This window comes from Vanessa tameamea, chromosome 25 (genome assembly GCF_037043105.1).
Source record: "Vanessa tameamea isolate UH-Manoa-2023 chromosome 25, ilVanTame1 primary haplotype, whole genome shotgun sequence".
Lineage (NCBI taxonomy): Eukaryota > Metazoa > Arthropoda > Insecta > Lepidoptera > Nymphalidae > Vanessa > Vanessa tameamea.
Genome location: NC_087333.1, coordinates 7,138,054 through 7,153,678, shown reverse-complemented (window position 1 = coordinate 7,153,678; position 15,625 = coordinate 7,138,054). Strand labels below are relative to the sequence as shown.

General features: G+C 34.5%; 1 protein-coding gene across 1 annotated transcript; it reads left to right on the top strand.

Moving 5' to 3' along the window:
• Window positions 1–13: 13 nt before the first annotated feature.
• LOC113396462 (myrosinase 1-like) lies at window positions 14–15,112 on the top strand. The gene is made up of 11 exons (XM_026634399.2): window positions 14–77; window positions 6,267–6,370; window positions 7,117–7,264; window positions 10,473–10,639; window positions 10,970–11,230; window positions 11,865–11,953; window positions 12,029–12,176; window positions 12,556–12,719; window positions 13,441–13,593; window positions 14,259–14,347; window positions 14,924–15,112. Exons 1-11 carry the CDS (start codon window positions 49–51, stop codon window positions 15,060–15,062), a joined length of 1,491 nt encoding a protein of 496 aa, XP_026490184.2. The 5' UTR covers window positions 14–48; the 3' UTR covers window positions 15,063–15,112.
• Window positions 15,113–15,625: the final 513 nt, after the last annotated feature.

Here is a 15,625-nt window from a genome sequence, read left to right as displayed (position 1 = left end):
CAGAGCTATTATCAAAGCTGATTCTGAGGGAGCTTGTCAGTATTCAATATGTGTTGGTTAAGGACAGTTGTCATAAGGTAAGCGATTTTAAATTATTGGTTTTAGTATTTTACGTTTTTTTTTAAATAATATATGTACTCTGTGAATGTTTTAAAATAATATTTAATTACGATATGATTTTTTTATGTTACTTAATTAATATAATCTGTGCAAATAATATCATAACATGTATGTTTTATATTACAAAAAAAAAATACGTTCATCACGTCAATAGTCTATATTTCAAGCGGTTTAAATTACACCTACTTATATATAATCTGTACTTCCGTACTAATATTAACAAGTTCCAAATCGATATTGCCAAATAAAAAAAAATGTAAAGGAACCGTTGTGTGCAACGGATTATTATACAATCAGAGAGTTTATCGTTGATACCTTGGGAATGAAACGATCGCCTCCTGAATATTTATTTGTGATGTGTAAACAATCACAAATTGACAAAACGCTGGTTTTCTTTCACCGGTTTTTCTCAGGTCGGGGTATTTTCTTTCCGAACTATACCCTCTACAAGTTAGCTTGATCTTTTTGACAGATGTAATTTTTTCTGATCGACATAACTTTTCAATGACGAACATATTATATTCTTAATTAAAATATTTTAAAAATATTTAATAAAATACTTATAACACAAAAGTCCCTAAATATTCAAGAGTTATCCGAAAATTTTAAGACTTTTTATTGCTTCAAAGTAAAATTGAAATAGGAACACTGAAAATAATAGACGCTTGTACAATGTTATATCGGTCGGACGGATAGGACACGAAAAACAGACAGTAACTGTTACAAATATCGATTACAAAAAATCATTGTTAAGTTATTGTTACGAACGGGGTCCTTTTGGTTGGCGTCTCTTTGGCTAGTGGTTGAGGTATCTTTAGCTGGTGTAACTCTTTTTAGAAAAATAAGGTAAAAAAAAATATTGAATTCTAATTGAAAAAAAATTTAATTTGATTCGCATTGAGCGAATAAATATTATATTTAACAAGTGCCGTAGGTGTTTTAATATGGCGAAACTACGTCTGCGGGGACCGATCATCATTACATAGTATAAAACAAAGTCGCTTATCGCTGTCTGTCCCTATGTATGCTTAGATTTATAAAATTACACAACGGATTCAAGATGGAGGTTTATATGTATAGTACATGCTCAATATAGTACATATACTCTGATTATATTAGAGGTCGCTAAAGTGATGTCGTAAATAAACACATTTTTTGCATTTACATTGCAAACGCTGGCTGAACCCTACGTGATGGATCAAAATGATGTACTACAGTATTATACACCTTAAAAAGGTCTTCAAAAAAGTCCGCAATGGTATATATCTATCTCTTAGGGATAACCCACAATAACCATTTCTTTTTTTTTGAATTAATCCTTATCCAAATGAGTACCTTAAATATATTGTCAATTTAATATAGAACAATATATCCCTTCACAGCATATAATTTAAATGAATACTTTCGAAGATATTATAGATTTAAAAACGCAGGGACAAAGCGGTTTGTATTGTCTGTCCGAAAAACTGTGAACGTTGCGTTGTAAGACATTCCGTAGTATATTGAGTATCAATATTGCACCCGTGCGAAGCCGGGGCGGGTCGCTAGTTTGATACTAATATGATAGCAATGTTCATATGCTTCCTAATATCAGCCCTGTATTTATTATCGCCTGTTATATATTAATATTATAAATGCGAAATTAAATCTATCTGTTACGTTTTCACGGTCAGACAACTAAACCGTATTCGATGAAATTTGTTATGAAGCAAGCTTTAATCCCAAGGAGATAGGCTTTTATAGACCTAACACTTGACAATACCTGAAACGCGGACAACCCGCGGCAGCTACTTGTATTTTAATACCTTTAATGAAGACATACAAGAGGACAATAGTCAGAATTAAGATAGTTATTTTAACCGCAATGTAATCAATTGTAATTTAAATTTGCTAGCTTATGATTTACTTGGTAAGGTTTCGTGCAGGTCCGTGTCGATGGTACCACACACTTATCAGATATTCTACCAAACAGCAGTAATCAGTATTGTTGTGTTCCCAAGATTGGTGGTGCATTGGCGACGTAAGAAATGGTTAATATTTCTTACAGCGCCATTGTATCGGCGGTGGTGGTGGTCCTATATAATAAAAAAATAATTGTTTAAAACATAAATTAAACTTATTCGGGTTATTTTAAATGTAAGCTGAAGCAAAGGAAAATATTGGATGTACTAGTATTAAGGAAAAAAAATAACATAAAAATCTATCGAAATGAATCTCACTGCCTTATATTGTATTTGAGTCTTATATTAAAAAATATCTTGTAATATCAATGCACACACAAAGTAGAAATACCCGGCTTTTCTCTGCCATAATATGCGTGTATTATACATATAAACCTTTCTCTTGTATCAATTTGTTTATTGATGAAAATTGCATTAAAATCTGTTGCGTAGTTTAAAAGATATGAGCGTACACGACGGGAAGAGACTTTGTTTTTTACCATGTAGATTTAGATATATTATTAGTTTGTTTAAAAACAATCGGCGTCAAACATACAAGCGATCCATTCTTGACGTACGTCTAGGTATTTTTTAAAATATAACGTCAGGGGCAGGGTTAGATCAAAATGTTATGTGGGCAAGGTCGTCTTAGTCCAGGGATTAAATTTTCAGTGTCATTATTTTTTTTTTAAATTTTTTTCGAAGATTATATTGCGATTAAAATATTTTATTATTTATTCAAACACTTTTGAATCGTCATTTTTTAGAACTATATTAAAAGTAAAGTTACAATCGGTTCGGAACGTATATTCTATCCAGAAGAACCAGCAAGAAACTGACTAGTCACTCTGTTTGGCATTTGAGATACGTTATGTTAGTTAAATACAATGTTATATAATATATCCTGTCAGAAAGTCAACAATCGTCGACTGTCCAAAAATGTCCAGATTTTGGAAACGCGAGGCCCCTTCAACCGCAAGGCATTGGCCCCTGTCGCCTACGTCTTATATATAAAGTACTATTTAAAAAAATATATAAACGGTTTCATTAAACTTCCGCGTTTTTGAAAATCGAAGATTTAAAAAAAAAAAGTTAAGTTCTTGTTTTTACCTCGATAATTTCGTTTGGGGTAAATATATAAAATTAATATGTTATTAATACTATTATAAATAAAAAATTGACCTTAAAGTTATCGCGTAGTGGTCGAATGTCAGTAAACGAGCGATTACGTAACCTGGGGGCAATTTTACAAACAAAATGTAATTTTATTGCAATTGAATGTAAATTAATCTTTGGCCTTTTAATTTAATTGTTGTCCTATTTTACGTACACAAAGATTTTATTGCAGTTCTGTCGATACGAGATCATGCCGATCCAGTTGAGAATCTGAAATGTATCAATACCATTATAAACTCGTAGAATCGATACCCAGTTACCGTTCAATTGAGAATTAATTTTGTGTAGAATAGTCGATATCGGATCAAAATAGAATCGAATTGAATCTATATAACTTTTTAAACTTAGAAATCGAACCGATTTTGAAATGTACAAAAATGGAGGACAAGGAGTTCCACCAGTGACCTCCGCAAATATTGTTTCTCTTCTAACTATTATTTTTGTCCGTACAAGACAGTGTGGTGGCCTTTAAACATACACTTCAAACATATAACAGCCTCATTTCAAAGTCGGTTGAAAAGCTAGCTAAACAAAAGATATTTTTATCAAAATTTAAATAAATAATCTCAAATGGCGTGTAAGCTTAGGGTGGTCGGTCGGTGTTTATGGGGATTTAAACTATTTACTGTTCTGTTGAAGTGATAAGATTGGGTGACACAATATTTATGAACAATAATTACGTTTTATCATAGTCAAGAGTATTAATAAATAAATTAACAATACGTTGGAAAACGTTGGCTTTTTATATATAAAATATTATTGAGCGTACCTGCAAATGGGCCACATGATGGTAGGTGGTCACCACCATAGATATTGGCGCTGTAAGGATTATAAACCATGCCTTACATCGCCAATAACCTCGGGAGCTGAGATATTTTATCCTTTTTGCCTATAATTTTAGTCGCACATTTGAAAAAATTGGCAGATGGGTTCCTTAGAGGGTGTAGACATCCGCTAACTACGAATTTTACGGATTTTACGAAACTCCACCCCTAAGGGGATAAAACGGGGCTTGGAAGTATGTGTTTTATAAATTTCGCGCGAGTAAGCCTCAGGATAAGATAGTGCTATGTATAAACTATGTGCGTAATGCAAATATAAACAAAATTATTATGAATGTGTTACTCTGTTTCGTAGTATTCGCGTGAACTACAAAACGGTTAAATAAAACTTATCTTGTTACAATATAAGTAGATTCCAAATAGACTGATAAACATACTGCTGAATCATAAAAGATTACATATTCATTTTTATCAATGTAACTTTTGTACTTCAAATGTATTATAGAAACGCACGCCATTTAATTCCCAGTCGGGATCATTTTTCGGGCAGCTATCATTGTAGCCACTTTATATATAATATAAATGAATTATACACCCAAACCTTCCTCGTGAATCACTCGGTCCGTAAAAAACACAAGAATCCGTTCGGTAGTTTTTGAGTTTATCCCGCTCCGACAGACCTACAGACGAGCTGAATTTGTGATATTTAACATAATTTATTAATTTTTACGTATAAATAAATACTCATAGCCGGTGTACCGATTGTTCTCAAATGGATTGCTTGCATTTCCACTGGCTAAGTACTAGCAAGGGGGCGCTTACCAACAGCGGACCGAGCCGTTTAAAATTATATTAAAAACCCAAAATAACCAGCAGAGGAAATTATGACATAATCGATAGAAAGGTTCAAAAATATATATTTTTAATATAATAATAACGATTGTTATATAACGTGCAGGCCTTTCGTGCTCATAAAATAATTTCGAAACTAAGTTTTACATAATCTTAATGATATTCAAAATACCACCTTTAACGTCCTCAATGTAAAGAAACAGTCGTGACGTAGCATTTTTTTTTTGTTACAACTCTAATAAAATTATTTGGGTTTATTAGCAATAAAGATAAAATTCGAAGAAAGAATTATGCCTGTAAATGTTTCACTGCTAGACAATTGATATATATATATATATAAATATATATATATGTCGCAGCGTCAGATAATTAAATACTTTGATTGTAATCTCTAAGTTTGAGATTTGATTCTGGATGGCCAGTGAAGTCAATAACTCTTTGTAACGTTAGAAAAACATAAAATGTCAGTTGTCAAGAAGGATAAGACATATGTGGTCGCGGCCAATGAAATGTTGTAAAAATCAATATACGATAATCCAGCTATCGATTTGTTGTATTATTTGTGAATATGTATGACGAAGATGGTGACCCCGAAGCAAACAATACTGCCTGCTCGCCATTATATATATATATATATATATATATATATATATATATATATATATAGTATATAAGCAAAATTGCTTATCGTATATTTAATTTTGTATAAAAATAGCAATATAATTTCAAAAATAAAATCACAAAATGACCTCTATATAAAACAATTTTGAATTGCACTCGAAATGCTTAAGTTATAACACTTGGTGGTAGCTTTGTGCAAGCTCGCCTGGGTAGGTACCATCCACTCATCATATATTCTATCGCCAAACACCAATACCTAGTCTTGTTGTGTACCGGTTTGAAGGTTGAGTAAGCCAGTGTAACTACAGGCACAAGGGACATAACATCTTAGTTCCCAACGTTGGTGGCGCATTGGTGATGTAAGGAATGGTTATTATTTCTTACAGCGTCAATGTCTATGGGCGGTGGTGACCGCTTACCATCAGGTGGCCCACTTGCCCGTCTTCCTACCTATTACATAAAATAAAATAAATAAAGATAAAAATCGGATACATAATTACATTTATAATTTAGGGACTTTGTAAAGATATTTCCTTTATTTTTAAATTTACGATTAAAACCATTCGCCGCCTACTACATTTACAACGACAAACACTTAAAACGCCAGCAAAGCCGCAGACGACAACTAGTTTTATATTTAGATGCGCTTCCCAGTTTCACGCTTTGAATTTAGACTATTAACGTTACAAGCTTAAAGGACTTGTGTTTGTAATGAATAAATTGTACTCGTCAATTTTTTTGTTTAAACTTGTTAAGACTGTATAACTTGTTTCAGTTTTATTGTTGGTACGGTGGTGGGGGGTCGAGATTTCCCCCCTGATTTCAAATTCGGTGCAGCAACAGCTGCGTACCAAGTCGAGGGTGCCTGGAATGTTAGTGGTGAGTGGTTCATGCTATTTTTATATAATACGTAAAATTTATAGAATGGCTAAGAGAACAAGTGTTGAGGGAAGGGAGCTTTGTGCAGGTCTGCTGCGTGGATACGTGTCACTCATCAATTCTGCCACCAAACAGTGACCACCAATTTGTACCGCTATGTTTAAAGAGTAAGCAAGATATTTGCTGTACAGGCACACATCACGCACCATCCTATAGCAATTAACAGCCTGTAAATTTCCCACTGCTGGGCTAAGGCCTCCTCTCTTTTGAGGAGAAAGTTTTTGGAGCATATTCCACCACGCTGCTCCAATGCGGGTTGGTGGAATAAGCATGTGTCAGAATTTCGTTTCAGAAATAAGACACATGCAGGTTTCCTTATGATGTTTTCCTTCACCGCCGAGCACGAGATGAATTATAAACACAAATTAAGCACATGAAAATTCAGTGGTGCCTGCCTGGCTTGGAACCCGATATCATCGGTTAAGATGCACGCGTTCTAACCACTGGGCCATCTCGGCTCTATGATTATCTCGTTTATAAGTAGACAGACATATACGTTGACATATACGTGAATATGTGATTTAAGTATATATATATCCAGCTGAGTTTCTTTCGCCAGTTCTTCTCAGGTTCGAGGTGTTAATTTCCGAATAGGTTGAAGATTTATGACATTGATTTTTTACTTCGACTATAAAAACGTTATTACAATCAATTCGTTTTATTCATATACGACCTTTTGATTTCAGATAAATCACCGAGCATCTGGGACAGTTATATACGGAGATACCCTGAGAGGATCATAGATGGGTCTTCTGGAGACGTCGCTTGTGACAGCTATAACCAGTGGAGGAAAGATGTTGAAATCGCAAGCAATCTTGGTTTGCATTTCTATAGGTTGGTACTAGTTAAAGCTCATGTTATAAAAAAAACGATCAGGTGCGAGTCGGATTCGCGCACGAAGGGTTCCGTACCATTGGCTAGGTAAACAACAGTAGGTACACACATATATTGATATCGAGCAAAAATAGGCAAAAAATAGTTTTTTTTATGGGAGCCCCCCTTAAATATTTACTTTATTTTGTTTTTTAGTATTTGTTGTTATAGCGGCAACAGAAATACATCACTTGTGTAAATTTCACGCTATCGTCGTTCTTGAGATATTGTCTGGTGACAGATAGACGGACGGACAGACAGCGAAGTCTTAGTAACAAGGTCCCGTTTTACCCTTTAGGTACGGAACCATAAAAACCGGAGGTGTTGTGGGATGCCCAGTTGTTTTTAACATATATTATGTATTAAATAACAGACACATTAAATGGCAGTGACAAAATTGATATTAAAATACAACGTGAATTAAAACAATAACAAAGAATTAGTGTAAATAATAGTTTTATATAAAACCGTATACAATAGAAAGAGACAGAGGTAATGAAAGAGAGGGAAAGGGGTATAACGCTTTGTCCTCACGTGACGAGTTTTGCCAGCCCACTATACCATAAGCCGCGTAAAAGAACTTCGTTCCAAAAATCACGCCCGTGCTAAAGTGATCGCTATTAAAACTTGAATACTATATATCTTATAAGGAAAAATCCCGCCAAATTCGTTTTGAAGCCGATTATATATAATGCCTGTAAGATAACGCCCAGTGACGCTGTAAAGGCCAGTAGGGTCAACGGCAGTACATCATACAGGAAAAAAGATATCATATATTCGGAGATTTCGTAAAAAAATAACAAATCGTATTACTCATACCTACGTTCACTCGTCGTTTCAGTTACACTAAAAAATTGTCATGATTATCAATACACTCATTTCCGTTGAAACAACGAACGTAAGAAATGACTAAGAAATTTAAGGCGTGTCTACTAAAATAGTTGTCAATACTTCTACAACTGTTTACAATTCTTCAAGACGTCACCAATATGATTATGTAACATGTTTGGTACAACAGACACAAGGGATTTACTATCTCAGTTTCCAAGGTCGTTGGAGCATTGGTGCTGTAAGAAATATTAACCATTCATTACACCAATGCGTCGCCAACCTTGGAAACCAGCATATGATGTCCCGCGTACTTGGAGTAATATTGGCACACTTATCCTTCAAACACAACAATACTTCTGTTTGGCGATAGAATTTGTGACGAATGCTTGGTACCTGGTACGGGCTTGCACGAAGCCCTTCCACCGAGTTTATTTTCGTTTTACTTTTTATTATTCGTACTATAATATATCTGTTTAACTTAAGATTAGCTGAAAGGAACCTTATGCTAAGTGGCAGACGGTAGGAAGTTCATTGATATTTCACGAGTATGAAACGCTTATAACAATATTAAATTTGGATGTTAGTGCTGTTAGAGTATGACAGTGTCACATATACTAATATTATCAAGTTGATGCGTTTGTTTGTTTATAATCTATACTAATATTATAAACGTGACATTAACAGTCTGTCTACCTGTCTGTTTGTTGCTATTTGACGACCAACTCAATGAACTGAATTTGATGAAATTTGGTTCAAAGCAAGCTTGGACCGAGATGGCCCAGTAGTTGGCGCGTGCGCCTTACCCTATGATTGCGGGTTAAAACTCAGTCAAGCACCACTGAATTTTCAGGAGCTGAATTTGTTTTTATAATTCATCTCGTGCTCGGCGGTGAAGGAAAAACATTCTGATGAAACTCTGCATGTATCTAATATTCAAATCTGCCACATGTGTATCCACCAAACCGCATTGGAGTAGTGTGTTGGAATAAGCTCGAAACTCCAAAGTGGAGAGCTTAGCCTTTTTAAGCTTGAACTCCAAGGTAGCACATAGACTTTTTATGCCAGCACCTAACGACCGACTTCTAAAACGAAAGCAAAGCCACTGGCCACAAGTAGTATATAATATATTAATTTCAGCCTCATATTATTTGAACTGTTCTGATAACTCATGTGACATGTAACGCGGACGAACAAAAGGTCATCGATGATAAATATATGACACAAGGGATTTACTATCTCAGTTTCCAAGGTCGTTGGAGCATTGGTGCTGTAAGAAATATTAACCATTCATTACACCAATGCGTCGCCAACCTTGGAAACCAGCATATGATGTCCCGCGTACTTGGAGTAATATTGGCACACTTATCCTTCAAACACAACAATACTTCTGTTTGGCGATAGAATTTGTGACGAATGCTTGGTACCTGGTACGGGCTTGCACGAAGCCCTTCCACCGAGTAAATTTTCGTTTTACTTTTTATTATTAGTATATTTCGAGTTAAGTTAAATTTATTATCATGCTCTGGTAATTATTATAATAAATAATTACCTTTAATATCCACCAATAAGCTGTTTGTTAATTAGTAGTTAAATACACAATAATATTTACTTAAAGTTAGTAACTGTACACGATTAGTAGTCTGAAATAATTTCTAAAAAAATTCGCTTTACTTTAAAATTAACCTTACAAGATTGACCATTCAAAAATGGCTTTAACAGCCTACTGACTACTTGAATAAAATATATCGTATAAATATAAATATATATGGTGTTAAGGCTTTGCACAAGCCCGTCTGGTTAGGTACCATGCACTCGTCAAATATTCTACCGTCAAATGGGAATTAGTATTTTCCTTTGCCGGTTTGAAGGCCATTGTAACTACAGACAGACGGAACGTAACATCTTAGTTCTCAAGCTTGATTACGCATTTTCGATGTATGATTAATATTTTTTATAGCGGCAGTGTCTCTGTACGGTGGTGATCACTTGCTATGAGGTGGTCTATTTGCCTGTCCGCCTACCTATACTATAAAAATAAAAAGTGGGGGGGACACCCGGTGGGAACAAGGTTGCTTCCTCTTTATATTATGTTTCAAATACAAGAATCAATGAAATCAATTGACAATGTTCGATAATAACTAAATGACGAGAAATAAAATTGTTATTAAAACGCGGTGTGAATTTAAACAATAAAAAAAAATGAATTTAAATATGTTTTTAAAACTCTATGTCATTGAAAGAGATAGAGAAAAAGTGAGGAAAATATCTAAATCGTTATGCCCCATAACGCATTAATAAGTAAAATTGGTTAAAATTAATATGATTTTTAAATTTCCAGGTTTTCAATTGCATGGACCCGGTTAATGCCATCCGGTTTCCCGAATACTGTCAGTGAAGACGGAAAAAAATTCTACAATGACCTGATTGACGCTTTGCTCGAAAAGGGCATCGAACCTGTTGTCACGCTTTATCATTGGGACTTGCCGCAATCATTGCAGGACTTAGGTATTTCAAGAGCATGATTAAAATATATTGGTAATACAGATTGCTGGATAAAATGTTCATCCGACACGAGCTGATTGCCTCGAAATTTATTATTCATCGAAGAGTTCGAGGAGAATTAAAAACACAAATTAGGTATTTGCAAATCCATTGTTGTTTCAAGAGATTGAAACCTCAATCATCGTTTAAGATATACGCATGCTAACCACTGAGCCATCACGATTAAGATGCGCGTGCTCTGCTCGTGGAGCAGTGGACCACCTTGTCTTTTTAAGTTCTTTCATACTTTGCTATAATAACTACTTGTGACCTTAAATTCTAGTATTTCTTCAGGTGGTTGGACAAATCCTCTAGTATCTGATTGGTTTGCGGACTACGCACGCATCGCCTTCTCGCTCTTCGGTGATCGTGTCAAGACCTGGATAACCCTAAATGAACCAATAATCTTCTGCGAAATAGTCTACAATACCGCTATGCACGCTCCAGGAATTCTTAGTGCAGGAGTAGGGAACTACCTCTGTAACAAGCACGCTATGCTCGCCCATGCCAAGGCTTGGAGAATATATGATGAAGAGTTCAGACCTAAATACAATGGTAATTTCATGCTAAATAAATGAGTAATCTGTATATCCTTTAATATAATAGAATAGTTAAGATTTGCAAACAAGTTATATATATGGCGATGATGGTGCTGTTCTACTGATCGATTTCAGCTACAGCATTCGCAAGCAGTCTAGCTAATTTTGCAGGACATTTTATTTCCTCACTCATATATCATCATAATCTGATGGGAAGGTAAATTCGACGCAACCTATAAGAGTCCAGGTGCAGGATCAATAGTTTTACGCAATATCCGAGGCACGGGACACGCTTATACCATCCTGACTCCGATCTGCTACAGAATTTTTCCACAAATCAACCCCAACTTAGGGTCGTGGGCCTTATAAGATAGACCAACGAGGCAGATAAATATATTACAGAATTCAGCTTACTTTAGAACTTAGATAATTACGACTTAGTACACCTCATTGCAAGTCCTAATTATCGCTGAGCACGAGATGTACTACATATAAAAATTCTGAAAATGGAAAATCACTTGGTTTTTTGGAACACTTATCGATTAGGATTCACGTGCACACATTACCATCATGAATTTTTAATGTTAATGTAATTGAATATTTAATATTTGAATTGATTTTAAAATAAATCATTAATGTACGTTTTTCAGGCAAAGTGTCACTATCAAATCAAATATTGTGGCTTGAACCGGAAAACGAAAATGACGTCGAAATTACGGAAACATCGAGACAATTAATGGTTATTTTTATTTTAATGATTACGTTTCTTTGAAAATAAATTGTATCGGATTCAATCAATATAAAATAATTTTAGGTGGGTATGTTCTCTCATCCAATATTCTCCAAAGAGGGAGGATGGCCGCCAGTCATTGAAAAAATAATTGCAGAGAAAAGCAAGAAAGAAGGCTTATCGAAATCAAGATTACCGCCTTTTACTCAAGAAGAAATAGATTTCGTTAAAGGTATGACTAATACTTAAAGAGTTTTTTCATTACTTTAAAAATCTTCGTGGTAGGGCTTTGTCCAGAGAAACTACAGGCACAGGGGCATAAAATCTTAGTTACCAATTTTGGTGGCGCATTGCTGATATTAGGAACCATCAGGTGGTCTATTCGCCAGTTCACCGATATACACAAAATAAAAATATATATATTTTAATTGCACGAAGACTAATACTTACGTATCTTTATAAGAAAACGGTCTTCAGAGATGTATACATTTTAATAATATGCCAATAATAGTTTTCAAGAAAAATAATGTATCTATATTTTAAATTTTTTTAGTGTCTTTTTTTATTTGCTACATTTAATAAAACATCGGCACTTTTTTTGCCTTTTACAGGAACATACGACTTCTTCGCTTTAAACTATTATACTTCAAGGACCGTGAAAAAAGCGAAGGAAGGAGATCGCATCGGTCCATGGCCAATGAATGGTGCATCTGATCTAGACATCCACCTTACTGTTAGACCCGAATGGAAACATGCAGCTACTAGCTGGTTCTATGTACGTATCCCCACCTACCTTGAAATTAAAAGTGAAATTTTTAGCGATCAAAATTAAGCTAATTCAAAAGGACAACGTATGTTATGTTACGTAAATATGTTATTAATATTATTAACTTGACCTGTTACAAAATTTAAAGCTCATATCACAATGATAAACAAAACATATCTCTCAATACAAGATTATATTAAAGATAAAAAGCGTGGACTTAGCATTTTTTGACCTCTAGGCAGGTTGTATGTATAAAAAAATAAGTATTGTTTACTGACAGACTGTAATCAAAACGGTGGAAAAGAAGAACCGGCAAGAAACTCAGTAGTTACTCTTTCCTAACCTGTGTTACCTTTAAATTAAATACAACAGTATAACATGACGATTCAAAAAGTGCTTGTATGCGCCCACTTGATAAAGAATATTTTGTTTTTATAATTTGATACTGAACGCAAAATTGTATCTGCTGAAGGATAAATTAAATGTTTTCAGGCTAAGTCAGATGTAGCTTCCAGGAAGATAGTCCGATTACATTATCATCGACCAAATAATTTGTATATTAATTTCGCAGTAACCATCACGATTGGGTGGTTATCCAGTAGAATGGCCCCCTGGTGCAACTGATGGGCAAATCCCAATATCTAAACATTATCGTTCTTTAATGCGCTAATTAAATCTTTTACAAATGGATTAGTAAAAATTTTCTTGTTTTACTTGGTACTTATTTCAGATATACCCTGAAGGACTTCGTCGTCAGCTAGCCTGGCTGAAGGAGCATTACGGAGACATTGAAATACTCATCACTGAGAATGGCTATGCAAGTTACGACATCAGTGAAGACGACCCAGACCGCGTACAGTATTATAAGGAACATTTGGAACAGGTAATGGAGAAATTCCCAGATATAATCCTAGCTCTAAAAATACTACTATTTTATGGGAAAAATAGGAATTTTACCCGAAAATGGTCTCAGAATACGAGAAGAAGTCAAAAACTTAAGGCTAAGGATGATAAAGATATTTTAGATATGATAGGATTTGTTCTGGACCTAAATCCAGATAATTGTTAAATTAGACCAAAATATATGATCTGACGATAAGTAGTCACCACTGCTTAAAGAAATTTCATAGTTACATTAACAATCTGTAAATTTCCCACTGCTGGGCTAAGGCCCTTTGAGGAGAAGATTTTTAGAGTATATTCCACCACGCTGCTCCAATGTGGGTCGGGCGATACACATGTGGCAGAATTTCGTTGAAATTAGAAGTTGCAGGTTTCCTCACGATGTTTTTCTTCACCATCGAGCACGAGATGAATATAAATACAAATTAAGCACATGAAAATTCAGAGGTGCTTGCCTCGGTTTGAGCCCGTAATCAACGGTTAAGATGCACGCGTCGAACCACTGGGCCATCTCGGCTCACAAGAATACCAAGTATCACTGCTTGGCGGTAAAATATATGATAGTTTAATTATGATGATTTGAAAGTGCTAGGTGCCTACTACATTAAAGAATTTTTAATTAAATTTCATTCCTCGTCTTTTTAGGTCCTTCTTGCAATTGAAGATGGAGTCAAGGTATCGGGGTACACAGCCTGGACGATGATTGACAATTTCGAATGGTCTGATGGTTACAGGTGAATTATTGCAATGGCTTCTGTTACTGTTATTCTTAGTGGACTTACCACTAGTTTCTAAAACGTTGGTCAGTCAGATCAACCAATTTTGCCCCAATTTCAATACTAATACGTCATCAGCACGTCTAATCAATGTCCGTTTAGATTTTGTATTTTTACACGATTCATTCTAACTTTACTTGTGTGCGTGGGTATGTGTGTAGAGTGTTAGTTACTGTTACTTACCGACCAAATTGGAAAAAGACTTTTTAAAAAAAATAGAATACTATCTGACTTTATTTATAATAAAAATGAACAGTAACATACTTTAAATTAATAATCAACAACAAAAACCAACTAAATGACAATTCTTCGATGACTCCGAAATAGTATATCCGAAGCACCCGTCTCCCATACTTCGCGCCAAAAAGTAAACCCGTCTTTGTGACAGACGATCGCGAGCTCCTTTTTTTTAAATGTATTTCGCTGCAAGGTATTGTATTGTATTAGTATTAGGCGGTAAAACTGTGTTTCTATATTACAGTTATTATTATATAAAATGACATAAATTAACATATATATCAATTAATATTTCAGATCCAAGTTCGGGTTATACAAAATCGACTTCGAAGACCCTCTACGCAAGCGCTCGCCTCGAGCCTCCGCACACTATTACTCAAGCGTTGTTAAAAGTCACTCGTTAGATGTAGATAATAAATTTACAGATGAGCTTTAGATTTTATATAATTTTATTGAAATATATTTATACTTTTTTGTAATGAAAAATACTTTTTCATTTAATAATCCTGAAGTAGGTTGTTTGATATTTTATATGACTATTATATCGTCAATGGAAAAGAAGAAAGGCTGAAGCGACAAAATAATACTTATTGATAATGAGTTTTAATGCTAAGTTACTAAACCTCAATTTCTAAAACCACTTTATTCCTTTACCCGATATTATATCATATTATAAAAAAAAGTTAAGTACTAGTTGATTTAATGGCTTGCTATGCAATACCTGAAGCCCTATTCCCCCTTCTACCCCAGGTAGGGCGAATAATATGAATGGGTTTCTTATCGTGTCACAAAAAATACTTGAAACCATTGGTTAGTGAACAGTAAAATCGTAGAAATTGTAACTTACAGAAACACCAAAATAAAAATGAAAAATTCTTAACTTAATCTCCAATTATTAATGTGAACAGATTTTCTAATTGGCCAATCAGTGAACAGTTTAGTTAAAATAAATGTTAGTTCCTTATGAAATATAAAAGGCAATGTCACTTTTGCTTGTAA